The sequence below is a fragment of the Ictidomys tridecemlineatus genome, chromosome 12, assembly GCF_052094955.1.
Source record: "Ictidomys tridecemlineatus isolate mIctTri1 chromosome 12, mIctTri1.hap1, whole genome shotgun sequence".
Taxonomy (NCBI): domain Eukaryota; kingdom Metazoa; phylum Chordata; class Mammalia; order Rodentia; family Sciuridae; genus Ictidomys; species Ictidomys tridecemlineatus.
The window spans coordinates 69,112,093-69,132,445 of NC_135488.1; the positions used below are offsets into that span (position 1 = coordinate 69,112,093).

General features: G+C 40.1%; 2 protein-coding genes across 4 annotated transcripts in view; one reads left to right on the forward strand and one right to left on the reverse strand.

The window, feature by feature from the left end:
* LOC144368963 (uncharacterized) overlaps window positions 1-16,641 on the reverse strand; it is a 187,532-nt gene extending 170,891 nt beyond the window's left edge. The window contains exon 1 of the mRNA XM_078027905.1: window positions 16,414-16,641. Within this exon, the coding sequence (XP_077884031.1) occupies window positions 16,414-16,641 (228 nt within the window). The remainder of the gene's footprint in view (window positions 1-16,413) is intronic.
* Sertad2 (SERTA domain containing 2) overlaps window positions 1-20,353 on the forward strand; it is a 109,671-nt gene that overhangs the window by 70,371 nt on the left and 18,947 nt on the right. Inside the window, exon 1 of one of the 3 annotated variants that reach the window (XM_078029111.1) lies at window positions 16,950-17,279. The exons of the other annotated variants lie outside the window; for them this stretch is intronic. The gene's annotated coding sequence lies outside the window, so the exon portion shown is untranslated. Of the gene's footprint in view, window positions 1-16,949; window positions 17,280-20,353 lie in introns of those variants that run through there. 3 annotated transcript variants of the gene reach the window in all.

The following is a 20,353-nucleotide window of genomic DNA, read 5'->3' on the forward strand; positions in this document are numbered from 1 at the left end:
TAGAAATGAAATGACCACATTACAGAATATGGACATTTAAAAAGGTTCTTGATACACACGACCAAAATCCTGTCCTTCCCAAGGTTGAATCAATTCCTACTCCATCAGTAGCTATGAGACAACCCTGTCCACTGTACCCGCATCAGTTTTTAAAACAACTCTTTACAGCGTGGTATATGGGAAGTCTATTTCTTTTAAATCTGCTTTGATTAAGTAAATTTGTGTTCGCTTGTTCATGCATGTCCTCTTTTGGTGACCATTACCTGTGTCCATTGCCCATATTTCTAATTTGGTTTCAGAGTTTTCTAATTTAGTATCGTTTTTCTAATTGATTCATAGGCCCTCTTTAGGTTGTAAGATTACTAAGTCTTTGCTATCTGTGTTGCAAATATTTTCCTAGTTTTGCATTTAAATTTTTTTCTTATGGTGTTTTTGCTACATGTTCTTTTTTTTCCCCCTAATGTAGTCAGTTTTATCCTTTATGGGTCTTTTGCTGTGTACCTGGAAAGGTCTTGTCTTCCTCTAAGATCAATTATTTATCTGTGGTTTCTTTTAGTTCTCTTAGGTTTAGATTTATATTTTTAAATGTTATTCTATATCTCTAGTATTTCATCATATTGTGCCCAAAGCAGGAATCAGATGTCCAGTTTTCCTCCCTAAATAGTAACCATTGCACACACTTTCTTTTCCTGTTAGCAGCAGCACATCTTGAGTGCATATAAAACTTGTGTACTAGGTCTATTTAAAGAATTTTTATTTTTCTAGTTCCAGAACCTAATTTTTTAAAATTAATTAATTTATATATTAATTCATTTATTTATTTGCAGTGATAGGGATTGAACCCAGGCCTTGCTCATGCCAGGCAAGTGCTCTACCACAGAGCTACATTCTCAGCCCTTTTTATTTTGAGACAATCTCACTAAGTTTCTGAGGCTGGCCTTGAACTTGTGATCCTCCTGCCTCAGACTTGGCTGGAATTACAGATGTGTACCTCTATGCCCAGCTCCAACTCTTCATATTACAGTTTTTAAGTATGTCTTATTGGGGCTGGGAATGTGGCTCAAGCAGTAGCACGCTTGCCTGGCATGCGTGCGGCCGGGGTTCGATCCTCAGCACCACATACAAACAGATGTTGTGTCCGCTGAAAACTAAAAAATAAATTAAAAAAAAAAAGCATGTCTTATTGTTTTCTTTTGAATTTTATATTTCCTCACCTGTTGGTTATTCTAATAATTCTTAGGATAGTTCTGTCAAGTTTAGAAAGAGATGTGGAGTTAACTTCCTAAAATAAAAATCTGGTCATTCCAACCTCCCATGGAAAATCTTTTAATAACTCCTCACAGCCTGCAAAATATAAAGGCCATTCTCCTTAATGTGCCTCCACAGCCTTCTAGGCCCTGCTCCAGCCAAACTCTCTAGTCTTCTGTACTGCTACTCCCTGCCGGGAATTTACACTCCAAATCTGCACCCATGTCATATGCCCTTCCCACCCCCTGTCTTGGCTCCTATTGCTCCATCTGCCTTTAGTGACCTTGATTAATGAGGTAGGCTGACTATTTTGCCCTAAAATCAAATGGTCACCATCTGCCAGCCTCCTTCCACACTGGCCAGGCTGTGTGGTGTACATGTGTCTATCACCTTGTAACCCATGGCGTCACATCCATGGGTTAGTCTTCCCTGAGACTCAGTAGGAATATTTCCTGTTCTGTTTTTGTTTGTTTGTTTGTTTGTGGGGGTAACAGAGATTGAACTCAGGGGCATTCAACCACCAAGCCACATCCCAGCCCTATTTTGTATTTTATTTAGAGATAGAGTCTCACTGAGTTGCTTAATGCCTCACTTTTGCTGAGGCTGGCTTTGAACTCATGATCCTCCAGAGCTACTGGGATTACAAGGGTGCATCATTGCACCCAGCTGTTTGTTTTGTAGTGCTGGGAATTGGACACAGGGCCTCACACATGCTATCACTGAGCCACACACCCAACCCCCCTTCACTTTGTATTTCTAGTACTTATCATATTCCCTGCCACACAATGGATGGTGTGGATGTATTAGAGAATATTCAAGACTGGAAATTGGGAAATAGATTATTGCAATAACAGAAGTGAAAGATAATTGATGAGGGCAATAGTAGAGAAATGGAGCAGACATGGAAAATACTAAAGAAAAAGGACAGAACTTCGTGTCTGGATGAACATGAGGGTATAGAGTAGAATTAGATTTCCAATTTAGACACCAAGGGATGTTGGTGCTCTAACTTCATATAAGCATTCATGAGGAGGGACAGATTTAAGAAGGATACAACCAGGACCATTTTAGATGATTTGTGAGTTGGAGACACCTTTATGATAACCAGGGAAAATGTCTAGTAGGCAATGAGGTAGAACTAGGCTAACCATATGATTTTATTGTTCAAACCAGGATCCTTTTGAGATTGAGACAGTATGTCATCAATAATTATGGCAGGACAGCAAGCATAAGCCAGGAATGACCCCAGTGCATACTGGGATGTGGGGTCTTCCTACATGAAAAGGTCAGATTGAAAGCTCAGGAAGAAAGGTCTGGAATGTGGTTAATGATTTGTGAGTCATTAGCATATAGGTGCCCTGAGAATGAGTGAGGTTGCCTAGGAGGGTTTATAAGATGAGAAGAGAAAAGGGAGCAGAGACAAAACCATAGTGAGTACCAACATTTACAGAGTGAATATCAACTGGGAAATTTTTTTTAAAAAACACTACTGTCCCCAAATTTTCCTGAAGATTCTGACATGCTGGGTCGGAGGTGTGGCTAATTGGTAGAGTAGGAGAGCACATGCCTAGCATGTGTGAGGCCCTGAGTTCCCAGTACTGTAAAAAAAGAAAGGAAAAAATCTAAACTAAAGATTTATAAGGAGGGCAGAGGAAGAAAAACTGGTAAAAAGAATCCAACTGGCCAGAGAGACAAGAGTCGGGAGACTGTAGTTCAACCTGAAAGAAAAAACTGGAGGTGGACAGTAATGTCCAGTGTGAGTGACAGATGTGTCTTCTGGCCATGGTATTTAGAGGTCACTGTTGCCCTTTCCTGGGGTGCCCAGTGCCACTGTTCTGCAGTAGGCAGAGGAAGCAGGGGAAACATAAAGCTGGGAAGGTAAAGGCAAGTGTGGAAGCAGGGAGGATGGATCTTGTTCTAAAGGAAGACGGAGCCTGTTAGGTCTGTAATTTATTGACTGCAGGAAGGAGCCAGTAGGGAGGGCAGGGCTGAGTGTCCCAGGGAGGAGGGAAGAAATACCAGTCTGCAGTCACTCTGAAGCTATTTTGCTGGGAGCCCCTCCCTTGTCAGGAGCACCTGTGCTATGCTGTAGTTGCCACCAGTCCGTTCCAGTCCAAGCCACTTTGACTTTGAAAATCACCATCCAAAAAGTCTTTCTGTTTGGTTGATTTGGGATCAACCCTTTTCTCCCTTTTTTTTTCTAAAGACTCAAGGTGGGAGACTTTGAAGAGATCATCAGTTTGTCTTCTAGTGCATTGATTTGCTGAAATGTCTCTGGCAAAATGCTGAGGGTGCATTTGTCTAGATTTATGGGTTGACATGATGCATCCTTGTTGATAGATTTAGAAGTATCTCTACAGGTGGACACATGGCCTTCAAAATGTATGTGTGTATTTACATAGCACTATATATATATTAGACAGAAAAGTGAGTTTTTAAACCAAAAAATGTTCTTGAGAAGCTAAGTTTTAAAAAAAGTTACAATAAAAACTTCAGTTTTCTGATCTGCTATCTCTAAGAAGTTAGTTTGTAAGATTAATCTCCTCACAGGGAAGAAGGCAAGGACACAGCAGAAGGATAAGAAATGTTTCATTGCTCTGCAGAGGCCCCAACATGCTCTGAAAAGTAAAGATTTCAGGCTCAATGTGCATGGAACAAAAGGCCGTTGTGAACTGTGTACAAGAGTTGGTGAGAGTTTGTATTCTGCCCCTTTTTTCTGTGGGAGTTATTTCCTGTTGTTGACTAGAGTTCTTTATTTAGAACCACCTAGCTTCAGAATGCCTGCTAGCTCGCAGAAAAGCGTGTACTTAAAACATAGGCTCAGTTCAAGACAATCTCTTTGAAAAAAAAAAAAAATCACACTGTTCATGCACTGAGACAACATGATGTTCCCAAAGGTCACGATCCCTGATACCAAGAGATGCAGTAAGAAAGAACCAGATTGTGCTTGGTATATCAGTCAGTGGTCAACCGATCACCCACCAGAGTGAAAGAAACTTCATGGAGAAAGTTTGCTTCCACTTGTTTAAAAAAACGACAATAACAATAAGATTTTACATTTTAGTGCTAAATGAGTTCTTTGGCATTTTAAGGAAGTAACCAAAAGTCTTCCATATTTTGTAAGGAAGCTTTTATCCTTTCTAGCATGATAGAAGTTAGCCTAGCAGGTGAGAAATATGCCCCAAACACAGGCTTTAAGCTAATTAAGCCTTTATTCTTGCCCTATCCAAAGGACTTCCTATTAAGAACTTTAGGTTACTCCAGCATTGACATTGGATTTTATAGTCTTTCAAGAGAGAGAGGGAAGAAGATAATATATCAAAATGAATGAGAGGAGTAAATTGTTTTTTACTGAGATCACAGGGAATAAATGAATGTTTGAGATAAAGGGATTGTCCAGTATTTATTAATATACACCTGAAATTGTAGGGGAAAAATTTTTCTGAGGTTGTTTCATGGGACCCATAAAGAAGAAAGCAAAGAAAATGTGTTTCTTTGTCCTAATAAATTCTGACAAAAAGATTGAAATTATTAGTTACAATGTATTTAGTTTTGATGCTTTCTTAAAAAAAAAAAATTAAACTCTCTAGAGAAATTGCTATGTATCTCTCCCTGATTCCATTACCTTCCTCTTTACCCAAGATTGCCACTTTCCAGAACTTTGTTATCTCTAATATATTTTCGTTATTGCCCACATATGTACATCTAAGTAATACAAAGCAATGTTTTGCATGTTTTAAGATATATAGGTGTATTTTACAACTTGCTTTACTTTATTCAACATCTTGATTTTGAGATAACTTCAGTTCTTTTTAACCACTGTAGTTTTCAAGCGTATCAATCCACTGTTCATCTCAGATGAACCTTAATGTTGCTTCAGGGACTTTGCCGTTATAAGCAGTGCTGCCAGACATTCTTCCTCTCTGTCTCCAGGGGCATGAAAACAGGGAGTTTCTCTGGACTTTGGACTCCAGGTCTCTGGAGTTGGCCCTTCTCATCCCAAATTCCCCAAGAGAATCAAGCCTCAATGCCATAAGGGATTCACTGTAGGCAATGAACCAACTTTCTGTCATATAAGTCTAAAATGATTCAAATGCTGGGCTGGAGTTGGAGACCGATAGTATCTCCGTAGAGGGATTGTGAGGAATCTCTTTCCTAGTTCCTGGGTTCCTTTGGGAGACATGAGATTAGCCATGATGTGAGTATTTACACCAGAGACATCAGCAGAGGCCACAAACAAGAGTCACCTTCCCCATCCCCCTAACCTGTTGTTAAACATTTGCCAGCACACCACTGCTTTTAACTTGATAGCATTCTTGGGAGAACTGAGGAAATAGTTCTCCAAATCATTTTCCATAGGGCTTATTTTCTATGGAACCCCACTTGAGAATGACTGCAGGAGTGTGGGCAGGGTGTGTGCATCCAGCTTTACCAAATCTCCAGAGTGTCCACCAGATGACACAGCCACCAAGGATCCATCTACAGTCTCAGTTATCAGACTTCAGTTTTTGTCGGTTTATTGCTATAAAATATCTCTTTATAATTGTCCTTTTTCTTATTAGTGATGAGGTTGAGTATCTTTTCACTTGTTTATTAGGCATTTGAGTTTCCTCTTTTATCCAATTTTTTATTTGGTTTATGTGTCTTCTCATAAAAACTCAGAAGAGTCCTTTATTAATTCTATTATTATTTTTTGTTGACTCTGTGAATCACACGTTATCATTTGACAATCTTTAAGTTGTCTTTAACTTGTTAATAGTAAATTTTGTTTAATAAATGCTTAATTTTTAATGTAAACATTGATTTTTTTTCTTTATAGTTTGTGCATTAGGTGTCTTTTTTCTTAATAGAGTTGCTACAGAGAACAGAATTTCACTCAAATGATTCAACTAAAGAGACTTTAGCCAGGCACCGTGGCACATGCCTGTAAGGAGGCTGAGGCAGGAAGATCGCGAGTTCAAAGTCAGCCTCAGCAAGGATGAGGCACTAAGCAATTCAGTGAGACCAGGTTTCTCAATAAAATACAAAATAGGGCTTTAATTACTAGAGCTCAGTGGTTGAGTGCCCCTGAGTTCAATCCCTGGTACCAACCAACCAACCAACAATAAATAAACTGTAATGAAGAGACTTTTAACAGAGCTATGACAAAAGTTGAGTCTGGAACACCAGTGACCCTAGGAAGCTATTACAGCCTTTCCTCCTAAAGGGGACAGGGGAGGAAATGGTGTTGCTCTAGGGTAAGCCCTATAGAAGCCCAATGGGAGCTGGCATCCTGGAGGAGGATGTGGTTGAGGAGGCATAGGTACTATCAGTCAGAGGTCCAAAGCAGGAAGGAAAAGGCTGCCTCTCTCCCTTCTGACCCACTGATCTCCCTCTGGTGCCTCCTTTAGGAGAATCTGATTGCAAACCATTTGGCAAAAGAGCTTGAAGGACATAGTGCCTAGAGGTCTGTATGTCAAGGCTCCAAGCAAAGCAGAAGCCAAGTAGAGAGTGAATCTCAGGAGATGAAAAAGAATCAGCACACGTTATTTGTCCCAAAGCCACAAACATATTTTCCTGTATTTTCTCCTAAAATGTTTGAAATTGTGTTTTACGTATTTGGATTCTAGTCCACCCGAAATATATTCTTAGGTCAATATTAGGCATTTAGTTTTATTTTTTCCTACAGGTAACTCTGAGCTATTTACTGAATAGTCCATTCATTATTTCCCCATCAACCTCTTGTTATATAGTTCCATATTTATATGGGTCTGTTTCTGTACTCTGAATTCTGTTCTACCGACCTATTTTCTATACCTATGCCAAGACCACTCTGCTTTAATTACTAGAGCTTTATAATAAGCTTTGCTGTCTGATAGGACACATTCCCCATCTTGTTCTTTAAACTGATTATAGCTATCTTGGCCTTTTCTATTCTAGATGAATTTTAGGATTAGTTTACCAACTTCCAAGAAAAGAATTTGGTTTAAACACACACACACACACACACACACACATTTAATGATATTGGAGATCAAATTCAGGATCGCTTGAAGGTTAGGCAAGCTCTCTACCACTGAGCTACATTCTTGGCCCCCAAAATTGGAATTTAAATTGGAATTACATTTAATTTATTGGGGGAGGACTGGTATTTTATAGAGGATTAAGTATTCTTGTCCATGAAATGCTATGGTTCTCCATTAATTCTGCTCTTTTTATTTGATGAACTTTGGAAAGCTGTTTATTTTCTCACTTTTCATTTCTGGCTGTGATGTAAAAATAGTAATCTGAAATATTTATCCTCATGGGTGTTAATTTTTGTCATTAGAACTAAAAGCATGATGTCCAATAATTTTAAAGTGGTAGCAAATTATAATAGGTTGGAAATGAATACCTGATTAATTAAAAATTTTCTCCACCCTTTTGTAATTTGGGCTTTGGTTTCTTAAGGAAGTTAAGCCGAAATGCAAATGCTATTGCAATCACCAACAATAGTCCCACAGAAGCTATTTTTTTTTTTTTTTTTTTGCCTCCTCAAATCTGGATTGTGCAGTAGTCTGGGTAATAAGGCCAAATGAATTGCTAGAGACAGAGAATCTGGCATTTTTTAGGTGAGGTTTCTTTGCCTTGGATGCGACTTTCAGATGTGTGATTCCTTTCATACGTTCCATCTCTACCGACAACTAAATACGTGCATTATTTGAGCAAATTCAGGATCACAGCGTGTACATGTGTTTGTAACAGAACAGAGCAGCAGTGGGCGTCAATGCTATAGATGATATTTTTGAGTTATTTGCTACCATCCACTCTCCTTTCTAAATTTGGTGTTACAGATTCAACTTCTGTTTTTAAAAAGGGAAGTTGCATATAGATCATTCACACTATTATTTTCTCCTTAAAGCCAGTTTCTTTGGTAATTGCCCATTTAAGGAGTTTCATATCACCCAAACAAGATTTCTCTAAGAAAACAGTTTTGAAACAAATATTACTAAGCAAGGTTAAATCTTTTTTTTGTTGTTGTTGTTACTATTTAAAGCATGTTTTAAAAAAACAATTGAGTGATTACACAAGTGACCCTAATATGTTACTGGTATCTATTAACTGCTTGTTTAGTTTTTTTCTAGTTGATTTCACTCTTTACATTACTGAAATTCTAAATATAAAAATGTATAAATTTTAAATTTAAAAAGATATTTTAAAAATTTTAAACAAGGAACTACTATTATTGGACAGTTGGTAATTTTGAAAGTCTCATTTATTCTGGCAATAGATTCTCAACAGACAATTCTACATAGGTGATTAAAAAAATGTCTGTACTGTTTTGGCAAGTGATTAAAAAAACTGAAACTAAAAAAAAACTAGAAAACTAAAAAAAAATTTAAAGTGACAAAGAGCTGATTCATTTTTTTGTTGTATGTTGTGTTTACATTTAAATCATATCCTCTCTTCTAATGATACCTCATAGATTCAAAGTAAAGGCATTTCCTGGCATCCATACACATTCATGCCTTGAATGTTTTTAACTTCTCAAAGTAGAATTTTTACAGCTAGGGTTTCAAAAACTGGTTTGAATATATTATTTGCATTACAAAAATCATCATACTTCTTTCAGAGTTCCTCTTTACTAGCAGGTGACTTAAAGACAGGTAGTCCCAGATCGTTATAACAATAGACATAGGAATATGTATTACAAAAACCAGAATTTAGTCTAGCTGGTCATATAAGTTTGCTTGATTTTGAAACAAAAGAGACATCTGACATTAGAGTAATGCTTTTGAAAAAAACATTTTTTTCTATAATTTAAACAAGTTTTCCTCAAAATTAATATTGATTGATAATATTCATAACTTATTTAATTACTGACATATTTTTGTATGAAGGCTTGAAGGTAACAGTGATAAATGACCATCTGAACCATTCAGATAATCACTTAAAAATTTAGATAAGCAAGTTCTTTTCTGTTTGTTTTATCTCAAGATTGATGTCCTAAGCCTATAGTTTGGTTTTTTCCATCCTCTGCTTGGCTTTTTTATCCATAAATATCAAATGCTATATTTTATTTATTTATTTACTTTGGAATGATGGATAGCACTTCTTTTTTTAAATTTTTTATTTGTTTTAATTAGTTTTATATGACAGTAGAATGGATTAATGCACTTTGATATATCATACATAGATGGGATATAATTTTTCATTTTTCTGAGTGTACATGTTGCAGAATCATATTGGTCATGCAATCATGTATATACATACAGTAATAATATCTGTTTCATTCTACTCTCTTTCCTATCCCCACATCCCCTCCCCTCCCCTCCCATCACTTCCCTCTACCTAATCTAAAGTAATGCTATTCTTCCCTAGTGCCTCCCTCCCCTCCCTCCCCCCATTGTGAATTAACATCCACATATTAGAGAAAACATTTGGCCTTTGGTTTTGTGAGATTGGCTTAGTTTGCTTAGCATGATATTCTCCAACTTCAACCATTTACTGGCAAATGCCATAATTTCACTCTTCTTTAAAGCTGAGTAATATTCCATTGAGTATATATACCTCATTTTCTTTATCCATTCATCTATTGAGGGACACCTAGGTTGGTTCCATAGTCTAGCTATTGTGAATTGAGCTGCTATAAACATTAATGTGACTGCATCACTATAGTATGTTGATTTTAAGTCCTTTGGGTATTAACCAAGGAATGAGATAGATGGGTCAAATCATGGTTACTGAGGAATCTCCATACTGCTTTCCACAGTGGTCGCACCAATATGGGATTCTATCCCACCAGCAACAGAATCAATAAATGGGATGGACTCAAACTAAAAAGTTTCTTCTCAGCAAAAGAAACAATCTGTGGGGTGAATAGATAGCCTACATCTTGTGAGCAAATCTTTACCCCTCACACATCAGAGAGAGCACTAATCTATAGAGTATATAAAGAACTGAAAAAGCTAAGCACCAAAACCACAAATAACCCAATCAATAAATGGGCCAAGGACCTGAACAAGACACTTCTCAGAAGATAATATACAATCAAACAACAAATATATGAAAAAATGTTCATCATTGCTAGCAATTAGAGAAATGCAAATCAAAACTACTCTAAGGTTTCACGTCCAATACTGTATTTTAAAGTATTAATTGAAATTTAATTCTTAGAATAAGTAGGAAGAGAAATATCTTCATAAAGAAGTTCAGAATGGCGGGATTATGGCAATGATTTGGTATTTATCTGTAGGATTGTTCTCCAAATAGTGAGGCTGTATAGATTAACTTTTGTCTTAAGGTGCTAGGGCTTGAACCCAGAGCCTCAGGCGTGCCCAGAAAGCTCTCTATTGCTGCACTACACCTTTAGCCCTGGATTACCTTTGTGAGTACCCATTAGTCATTTTAACTAGATTAAACTCAAATCACATATTTTAGAAATGCTAAAAAGAAGTTATAATTACAATACCATATTACTTACTAGTGATCTCTCTAATTAAGCAAGTTCTAAAAGGCTTGTGTGCAGTTATTTATATGTATATGCACACAAAACTCTGTGGAAAGGTAGTAAAAGGGAGATTTTAGCTGGAAAGATTAACCCCTTGAATTATGAATCTGGTATAAGCTCATCAGCATTCCTTAATTTTTTCATCATTCAGTGCTTCCTGAGTGAATATTTTGGACTGCTTACTATGCCAGGTACTGTTCCAGAGGCTAGAGATAGAGTGACAAGCAAGAACCACAGTTCTGTGGACCATGTTGGAAATGAGTGCAGAGCTAAAGAGTATGATGAACTTACTTTCTTTTTTGTTGTGGTGGTTGTGGGTTGTTCATTCTGTGGGTTAAAATATGGGTTAAAACAAGACCAAGAACAGGTGGGGTTGGGGGTTTTTGTGTAAGAAATAGAATTGTTGTTATCCTCTGACCCCCTTCTAGAATGGAGCAAAGTGGGGTCCAGTGGCTGGCCCCACACTGCTCTCCTGTTGGTCCTGTGCACTGTCTGTAAACCATTTTACTCTTCCTAAGGGATTCCTACTCTTCTGCTGACACTCAGCACTCCTGGCTTCCACAGAAAAGCTCAGTGGATGTTAAATTATGCAGCCTCTGGACCTTCTTTGTCCCTGAGAGTCAGCTTGATAAAGTGAAGAGCTCCGTTGGCAGGTCCTTCTCCTGGTGAGACATGGGCAACAGGACTTGCCCTGCCTGTGGCCCAGGGAGGTGCTAAGCAAACAAGTCATACAGGTGAGGGGTCCCTCTAGGTTGTCCTCCTGCTGCACAAAGGCGGGGGGGGGGGGGCAGTATTTCAGACTTCATCGCCAGGTGACTTGAACCATAATGGGTAACAAATCAAGGAGAATATGGCTTGAATCTATCTTCTGGACATGAAAAAAAAAAATCCAAACAACATAGCCTACTGAGGAAAGCATATTATCATTATTTATGTTTCTCCTTCTTTCATTTAGAAATGTGTGAATGTAAATTTGTTTTTATATTCTTCCAAAGAATCTAAATATGTTATAAAGCATTTTATTTCATTTGAGCCAGAATACTCCTCTGTAGTCAGAAGTTACTCTTAGAAAGGGCTCTAGAAATGTTTGAGTCTACGCCCCTTTTTCCAGGTGCAGGAGCAGGCGCAGTGGTGCTGAGGTCTGATTCGGCCTCCCCACAGGCCATGGATAAGGAATTAGACCTGACTTGGCTCAGCAGCCCTGTGCTCACCAATCCTGTGCTTGTTTCAGCAGAACCATGCTAATCTGAAATCTATGGCATAGTAGATGAAGAAACTAAAAAGTCACAGATTAATCATAGTTTGGTAATTGTTTTGTACATGATCTTTGCACTCCTAGTCCAGAATTTCTCATCTCACCAGGCTGTTTCTCAAAGACAGGAAAAGTCTGGAGGCTGCACAGTTCCAATATTCATTGGCATTTTCTGTGGAAGCTAGAAACGCTGAGCATCTTGAAAAGACTATGAACACTCAAGACCTGCAGATCGTTCATAGGCCTTTGTCTACAATGTAAACCAGTGTGTGGAGACTAACAGGTAGTGCTGTTGAGGACTGGGGACCAGGGCACGTGTTCCTGACAAAGTCTTAGTGGAGCAGCATCCTAACAGAAAGGGAATGGTGGAGTTATAGAGCCAACAAGAATGTCCTTTGCAAATGGAATAGAAGTCATTATGTCTAGAAATGGCTAGAAGAAACTGATTAAAAATGCTAGGAAAAAGCCTGGTGCAGTGGTGAATGCCTGTAATCTCAGCTACCCAGGAGGCTGAGGCAGGAGGATCTCAACTTAGTGGACCCTGTTGCAAAATAAAGGGCCAGGTATAGATCATTGGTATAGCATTTGCCTAGCATGTGTAGGGCCCTAGGTTCAATTTTCAATACCAAGAATTAAAAAAAAAAAAAAGAAAGAAAAGAAAAATGCTAGGAAAAATTAAAATGTTTTTAAAAGTATTTCAATATTGTCTTTAAAATTGTGTTCCAAGTTAATATTTAAATATTGTCAGGACTGGGGTTGTAGCTCAGTGGTTAAGCACTTGCCTCGCATGCGTGAGGCACTGGGTTCAATCCTCAGCACCACATAAAAATAAATAAATAAAGATTATGTCCATCTACAACTAAAAAAAATTAAAAATAAATAAATATTATCAACTTTTTAAAAGAGGAAAAGGCAGATTTCTAACAGAAAGAAACTCCTTTAAAACATAAGAAGTGGTTGTTACCCAGCAGATCAGGACGATGTGGAAAGCTTTGCAAAAGGAGCCCCTTCGTTGGGGTTGTAGTTTTGCTGGTGTGAACTGTGATTTTAGGAAGAAGCAAGAAAAAATTCTGACAAAAGTAGATGGAAGAAGATACAGACAAATTTGCACACTGTAATCCCAGCTACTGGGGAGGCTGAGGCAGGAGAATTACAAGTTCAAGGCCAGCCTCAGCCACTTAGCCAGGCCCTAAGCAACTTAACAAGACACTGTCTTGGGCTAGAGTTGTGGCTCAGTGATAGAGCACTTGCCTAAAAAAAAGAAAAAAAAATTAAAGGGCTGGGGATGTGACTCTGTGGTAAAGTGCCCCGGGTCCAATCCGCAATGCCAAAAATAAATAAATAAATAAATAAATAAAATAAAATTTAAAAAAGACTTGTTCCTTTGGTGCAATAAAGTTTACATTTCTAGTACATAAACCTGTCTTTGCCGTCTTTATGAGAGTGTTAGTTTTTCCAATCATCCTATCCTATAAAATCTTCTTGGTATTGTTTAAGTGATCTGACTTCCAGAATATAAAATTTATTTCAAGATTTCAGTTATTAGTGAATGGGAAGTCTACAATTTGCATCTCTGTATTTTCCATGAAAAGATTATTTAGCCCAGCTGGTTCTATGTGGTTTGTTTAATAACCGAAACATATATCCTTTTTTCTTTTTGTCATAAAACCAAGACTAATTTTTACAATGTATATGAATGGATGATTACAGCTAGTATTTCAGGTGGAGCCTGAAACATAGCATTTAATAAAGGCAAAAGAAAAATAAGGCTGGGGTTGTGGCTCAGCGATGGAGCGCTTGCCTAGCACATGTGGGGCACTGGGTTTGATCCTCAGCACCACATTAAAAAAAAAAAAAAAAGTAAAGATATTGTGTCCACCTGTAACTAAATAAATATTTTTTAAAAAATAAAAATAAAGTTTGAAAGCTGTTTAAAAATCTTTGTTTCTTGGGCTAGAGGTGTAGTTTGGAGGTAGAGCACTTGCCTAGCATGTGGCCAAACCCTGGCTTCAATCTCCAGCACTGTTTCTCAGTTTATACATCTGGCTTGTCCCTTGTTTCTTTGGTGCATACTAATTAAGCATTAAAAGTGGCCTTCAGTTAGTACAGTAGTGTGCTAGCCTGCAAGATACAGAGGCACAGAAACTTTCAAAAGAGAAGCAGTGAAGTGTAAAGTAGTAACCCAGAAGTATAAAGTGCTGCCAAAAACAATCTCTCTGAAATAGGCACTTAAAAAATTTACCATCGCAATTATATGCTTATAAAAGGAATATTTCTTTTCTAATTATGTTTCTGATAGTTAAATGTGAATGACTGCTCTAATTTCTTATAACTATTCTAAAGTTATATGAAATTGAGAGGCAGAGCTGGGTATTGTGGCTCATGCCTGTAATCCCAGTGACTGGGGGAGGCTGAAGCAGGAGGATCTCAAGTTCAAAGCCAGCCTCTGTAATTTAGTGAGACTCTGTCTCAAGATTTAAAAAATATATCAAAGGGCTGGGGATGTAGCTCAGTGGTAAAGTATTCTGGGTTCAATCCCCAGTACAAAAAAAAAAAAAAAAAAAAAGGAAGAAATTGATTGAAAGAAGCTCTAAATTGTGGATGAAGTCCTGGGAGTAGGATTATTTTAAATGTCCCAAAATCATAAAGAGTGAAAAAAAACCCCAAAACTTTCATGTCACTAAGCTTTTCTTGTTCATTTCCTGGGAATAAACATTAAAAAAAAAAAAAATCATGCCACTAAGTACTGTGAAAGCGTAGGGAGGACCTTCTTTATCCTCAAAGACTTGAATTTCCAGGGCTGGGCAGGATTGCTATGCTGGCCTGTATGTGACTCAGCCTGGGGGAGAGGGGGAGGGGACAAGGTTAACCACCTGGTATTGGACCACACTGGCAGCTGTTGAAGCTACCACTATGCTTTGACTTGTTCCAAGATGCCAGATTCTAAAAGTGGGGAAGTGGGAGTTGTATATAACATATGTATTGATAAGATACTACAAAATTCAAAAGCATCAAAGAGGCAGAAATCATTTCACTCCAAAACTCAGGTTGCTTTCCTAAGAACTCAAACCTTTATTGAGCACACATTCAACACAAACTTTAGCAAACTGTGTGTCCACTCTGGGGACTCAAAAGTTGTCACTTGATTTTTTTCCTTTTGTTTAGGAACATTGTATTTGGGAAGTCATTTACTAGAAAATATCCAAGTATCACATAAATTCTGCAGGTCTAACTTTCTGCTAACTTCAATTCATGAATAAAGTTTAAGTTCATTTTAAATTCAACAGAGCTAATGTCTCTGGCCTCCTACAATGATATCACAGGAAGAGATTATTGCAGCTATTTCAATGGCTTTTCCTTAAAGTGAGCACTGAAACTATAAGTGAGTGGGTGGTTAGGAAACTGTTAGTAGTTGGTGTCATCTCTAAGATGTAGAACTCTGGAAGTGAAAATACCTTGGCTCCCTAGCAAAATGTTTGAATGTTATGCCACCCAGGCACAAACTGAGCAAGACCTACAGAGAGCCCAGAGCTCTACTTCTATGATATTTGATTTTGAATGTCATTAAAATGAAACTTTCAAAGACACCCACAAATAGTTTGGGGCACTGGTTGTACTTAGTGAAACATCTGTGTAAGATTTTGAGTATACCGAGAGTCCAGAAAAATCTTTTCTATTCTTCTTAGAGATAAAACTGGACACATTGTCTCCTACATTTAAACCCAAGTTCAATTTCAATAAGATTTTCAATTTGATTGATAACCAATCATTACAGAACAGTTTGAATGGGTCTAAATTTGTGTTAATGTTAACGGCTTATAATCACCTTGATGTTAGGTCTTAAAGCTTTATTATCCTTAAATGCCAACTAGTATAGTGGACTATTAAACAGCAAAGTGATCTCAGAAGATATTGATTGGGGTAGCAGCCAAAATCTTAAAGTGTCTAAATTACTTTTATAACAACTTTATCACTGAATATGCATGTTATTTTAAAAACAATCATTAATTTCCCAATTGAGTTGTTTCCCTGGCCTCTTTGCCTTGTGCTCTTAAATTTGAACCATTTAGGCATATACATGCGTCTCCAAACTATTACTGTATAAATTTCCTTGCTAAATATTAGTAGTTCAGAGCCTAAGATTTCTTAAGGGGAGGGAAAAAGCAATCCACAGGAAACGTGTGAGCAGAGGACGGCAACTCCGTCCCTACTCCAAGCTTGGCTTTCCTCTGGCTAGCTGTCGGATCTACACCGTGGCTCTGCCTACCACGAAGAGTGTTAACTCGCTTCTGTTCAGCTTCTAAACTACTGCTGAGTTGGTGACACTTTTCGAGTGTCGGACTGAAGCTACCGCGCGCAAAGGGCTTTTTCTGTCCCCAGCTCCATCTCTACGGGCGACTCGTGCGTCCTGAGACTAGGGCGTCGGGTGAGAGTCCGGGCGGACCGGTGGACGCCTGCCTCGGGAACCCCTCGGGAACCCCGCGGGAAGCGTAGATGTAGTGCCTCGGGACAGATCTTCGCCCCCAGTCCCCTGCTGGGACCCTGCCCGCCCTGCTGGCCGGCCCCAAGTTGCCGAATAGCTCGGATGCTTGTCATATTTGCGGTCGCGCGACTCAGCGGGCTGTGCGCGCGCTACACTCGCCGCCGCCTTTGTCACTAGCGGCTTCGTCATTCGCCCGTGTTCCAGAGTGTGGAGGGTTATGGGTGGTAGCCGCGGCCCTCCGGCCAGAGTGTCTCCTTTTCTCTCTCCTCCTCTTTAAATCTTCCCCTAAGAGAAAAAGGGCGCGCCGGGAGGAGAGCGAGCTGTGGGCGGGGCTGCCGTCCGAGGCCTCGCACTCCGCCTGCCCCTTCCTGCTGCTCGGGCTGCTGCGGCCGGGCTCCGCATTTATCGCGCCTCCCGGGACCGCCAGGGGAGGGTGGGGCGGGGCGAGGGCCGGGGGCGGGGCCGGGCGGCGGCGGGGCGGGGCCTGCGGAGCCCGGGGCCCGGAGCTCGCGGGAGGCTCGCTGGCCGCACGTCACTCCTGCACGGCGAGTGCTGGAGCACGAGCTGCCGCTCGCTCGGCCGGGCGCCCCCTCCGCCCGCCTCCCGCTTCCTCCTCGCTGCCTGCTGCCGCTGCCTCCACCATTGTATAATGCTCCGGGCGCTCAGGCAGAGGACGCCGGAGTCTTAGCTTCGGTCTCGCCTCCTGCCCGTTTCCCGGCGCCACCCTCGGGCCCCCGCGGCGGGGCACTCCGCATGGAGAGGGAATAGCTTGAGGAGTGGGCGGAAACCCCTCCTGATGCGTTAGTTCCCAGGTGGAGCTGCATGTGGTAAGTTCTCCCGGCGCCGGGTTGGAGGGGATCCTCGGGTGCGCTGGGCTCTCGGGTGGGTGGGGGGCGGTGTTGGGAGTCCGCCAGGGCCGGGAGGGGGGAGGAGGGGGCCGGGCGCCTCCGCGAGAGGGACCCGGGACTGAAGCAGGTACGAGCCGGAGCGCTCCCTCCCTCTACCGCCCGGCCCCGCACCCTCGGACCCCCGGGGCTAGGGCCGCGACCCCCGCGTCCGCGAGCAGATCTGCGGGGGGAAGGGCAGGGGCCGGGCAGTCACCGGCCGGGGTCAGGAGGGGGTCGGGAGCTGATGGGAGCCGAGCGGTGGGGAGGAGGGAGCCTGGAGCTGTCGCCTTTTACAGCTGGGATGTGTGTGCGTGTTGTGACGGTTGTGTTGTTGTGAACGTGCGAGACTTTTTTTTAAGGCTCAGATTGCTGGCGCGGAGGCTGCTTCACTTTGGAGTTCCGTGGCCGGGTTTGCAACCAACTTGATATAGTGTGTTTTTGTGAGTTCCCCAGTGTTTTTATATTAAAACATCCTTTCCACCCTCTCTTCGTCCTTGTCCAAATGAATTGATTTTGGATCCGAAGGTATAGCAAACTTATCGTCTGGTTGGTTTTTAAATTAGAAATCTACAAGTCATCTTCGTGGTAACCGCCTATGACGGAGAGGGAGGGGGGCTGAGGGTAGCCAGCTGTCCCAAGCCCTAGACTTTGTACCATTAAGAGAGGGGTGCCGTCAGAGGGCTATTGCATCGAGAGAAAATCCTGAATTGTTCTTATTTTTCTCCTTGGCCATAAATTCTCTTAGTTTCAGCAGAGCTGGTGGTAATCGATTCAGATGAGAGCTGAGTTTTTTAAGTTTCACGAAAAGATCCGATGTAGTTTTCTTAGAATGACTTTTTGCTTGCAAGCTGGGTGGTTTCAGGAGGTAGAAAGTAAGTTTTTACAGGCACAGAATGGGGAAGGACAGTCAATAGGGTGAGACATCTAGCCTCCGACTTCAGCGGTTTTTATTTGAATCAAATTGGGCAGCCCCAGTCAGCCTTAAGGAACTGAGTGAATGTTTTCAAGCCTTATTCATGAGATATGCTTTTTGATTTCCCAATACGTGTTAAGAAATGTTTATAATGTTTGTAAAGAGCCTAGAAGTTGTAGTCACCAGTAGGATTACTGAGGCCCTAAGTGTTCTAAGTTGCTTTTTGTAATAGGGCTTTTGGGTCCGCTCAAGCCTGGGAGGGCCATCCACCTGAGAGAGCCCTCAGTTGTTTTGCTGATGGGCATAGTTGCTCAGCTCACCAGAAGGCTTGTCTCACCCTAGCAGCTCCCATTCCTCCCCCTTTTTATAGCAGTCTATTCTGATTTGAGTGTGCTAGGAGGATGAAAATACCCATCCTCAGATCCCAGCTTCTGGCATAAGTAAGAATAGCTTGTCCCTGGGTCCCTCTTTTCCTGTTCATTTTATCAATTTCAATTTAAAAAGAGATATAGAGACAAATGTTTAGATTTCTTTTAGCTTCACTGACTTAGAGGTTTTACGTGTTAATGTAAAATTGTGTTGTTCACCAAGTTACTAATCCTTTTAAATAATTTTACTTCTTTCCCCTCCTAATTAAAATATATATAACCATTTTGCTCTGAAGTGAGAAAACTTACAAAACGGATTGGATGCTCCCTACCCCTGCCCTTAATACGGGTGCTATTCCTTCACTTGAGCAGGTAGGGGAGAGGGCTCACATTTTATAATGCCAACCAAATATACCACAGGAGGTGTCCTAGGGAACAGTTTTATTGTCAGGCCAGTGTCACAGCCTTTTAGGTAACAGCTGCACAGGGTTGTTTCCATTAAAGAACTAAGAGAAGGATATTAACTCAGATTTAGAAAATCTTTACACTCCTATTTGCTCCTCATTAAAACTTTTAAAATTTAATTGAAGAGCTGAAATATAAATTTGTCAGTTGTTACACACTAAATTATTAATAATAAGCATAGTAAAATAGCATAGATTTCAATTTTAAAAAATTCACTCCAATTTACCTGGTGACTGATAGCCATTATTTTAAACAGTCCATAGTCAGTAAATGTTACACCCTACAAGCTATCCCTCAAAATATTTTACCCTTTAGTTAACAAGAAAGGTAAAAGTTGCAACAAATGTTTAGATGTTTCTTTTGCTGTGGCTTGTTTCTTGTTAAAGAACACTGATAAAAGTATAAACTTTATATTTCATTTATATCAGCAGAATCAAGACCATTTTGTTAGTATTACATGCAAATAAAAATGGATGCAGTATTTAGGAGGGTGAACTTTTAATTCTCTTGCAGAATTTTTAAAACTGTATGGCTACAGAAGTTTCATATTTGCTCTCTGTCATATTAAGTAGAAAATAGCTCTAGCTGCAGTAGTTTCTTGGTGAGAGAGAGAGGAAAAAAAAAAAAGAGAGAGAGAAAGGTGTCTGTGTCTCTGATTACTGAGTCCAAAGATCAGGTGTATGCTGAAGGCACCAGAGGGCAAGCTCCAGTTTAAGTGAAAAATGGCCTCACCGTAAGGGTAATACCAGCCAGCCCTCATAGGTCTTTCCATTAATTAATTCTGACTAGCAGAACATGAAAATCTAAAAATGCTTTTGGCCACTGCGTATGTGCAAATAATATATTTTTTACCTACTCACTAAACAATTAATAGAAACCTACAGGCTGACTTGTGTTTAAGAAGTATGTTTAAGTATAACTTGGTTTTGTTGTTGTTGTTGTTGTTGTTGTTGTTTGTTTGTTTTTGCAGTGCTGGGAATTGAACCCAGGGCCTCAAGAATGTTAGGCAAATGCTATACCACAGAACTATGTCCCCGGCCCCTTAATTTAGTGTTAATATTTTTTAAGGAAACAATGAGTAACCAAAGTGGGCATGCCTTATTTTTTTTCCCCTCTTCTCTAATTGTTGTATTAAATGGCCAGTGCATTTGGTATTAAAGGCAAACTTCTGCCCTATGTGCAGATGCTGGGAAACCCTTATGAACAGAACTGTCCCCTGGAGCGTCCATCACTCATTGTGTGGAGCTGTGTCTTTCTCCATTAGCACT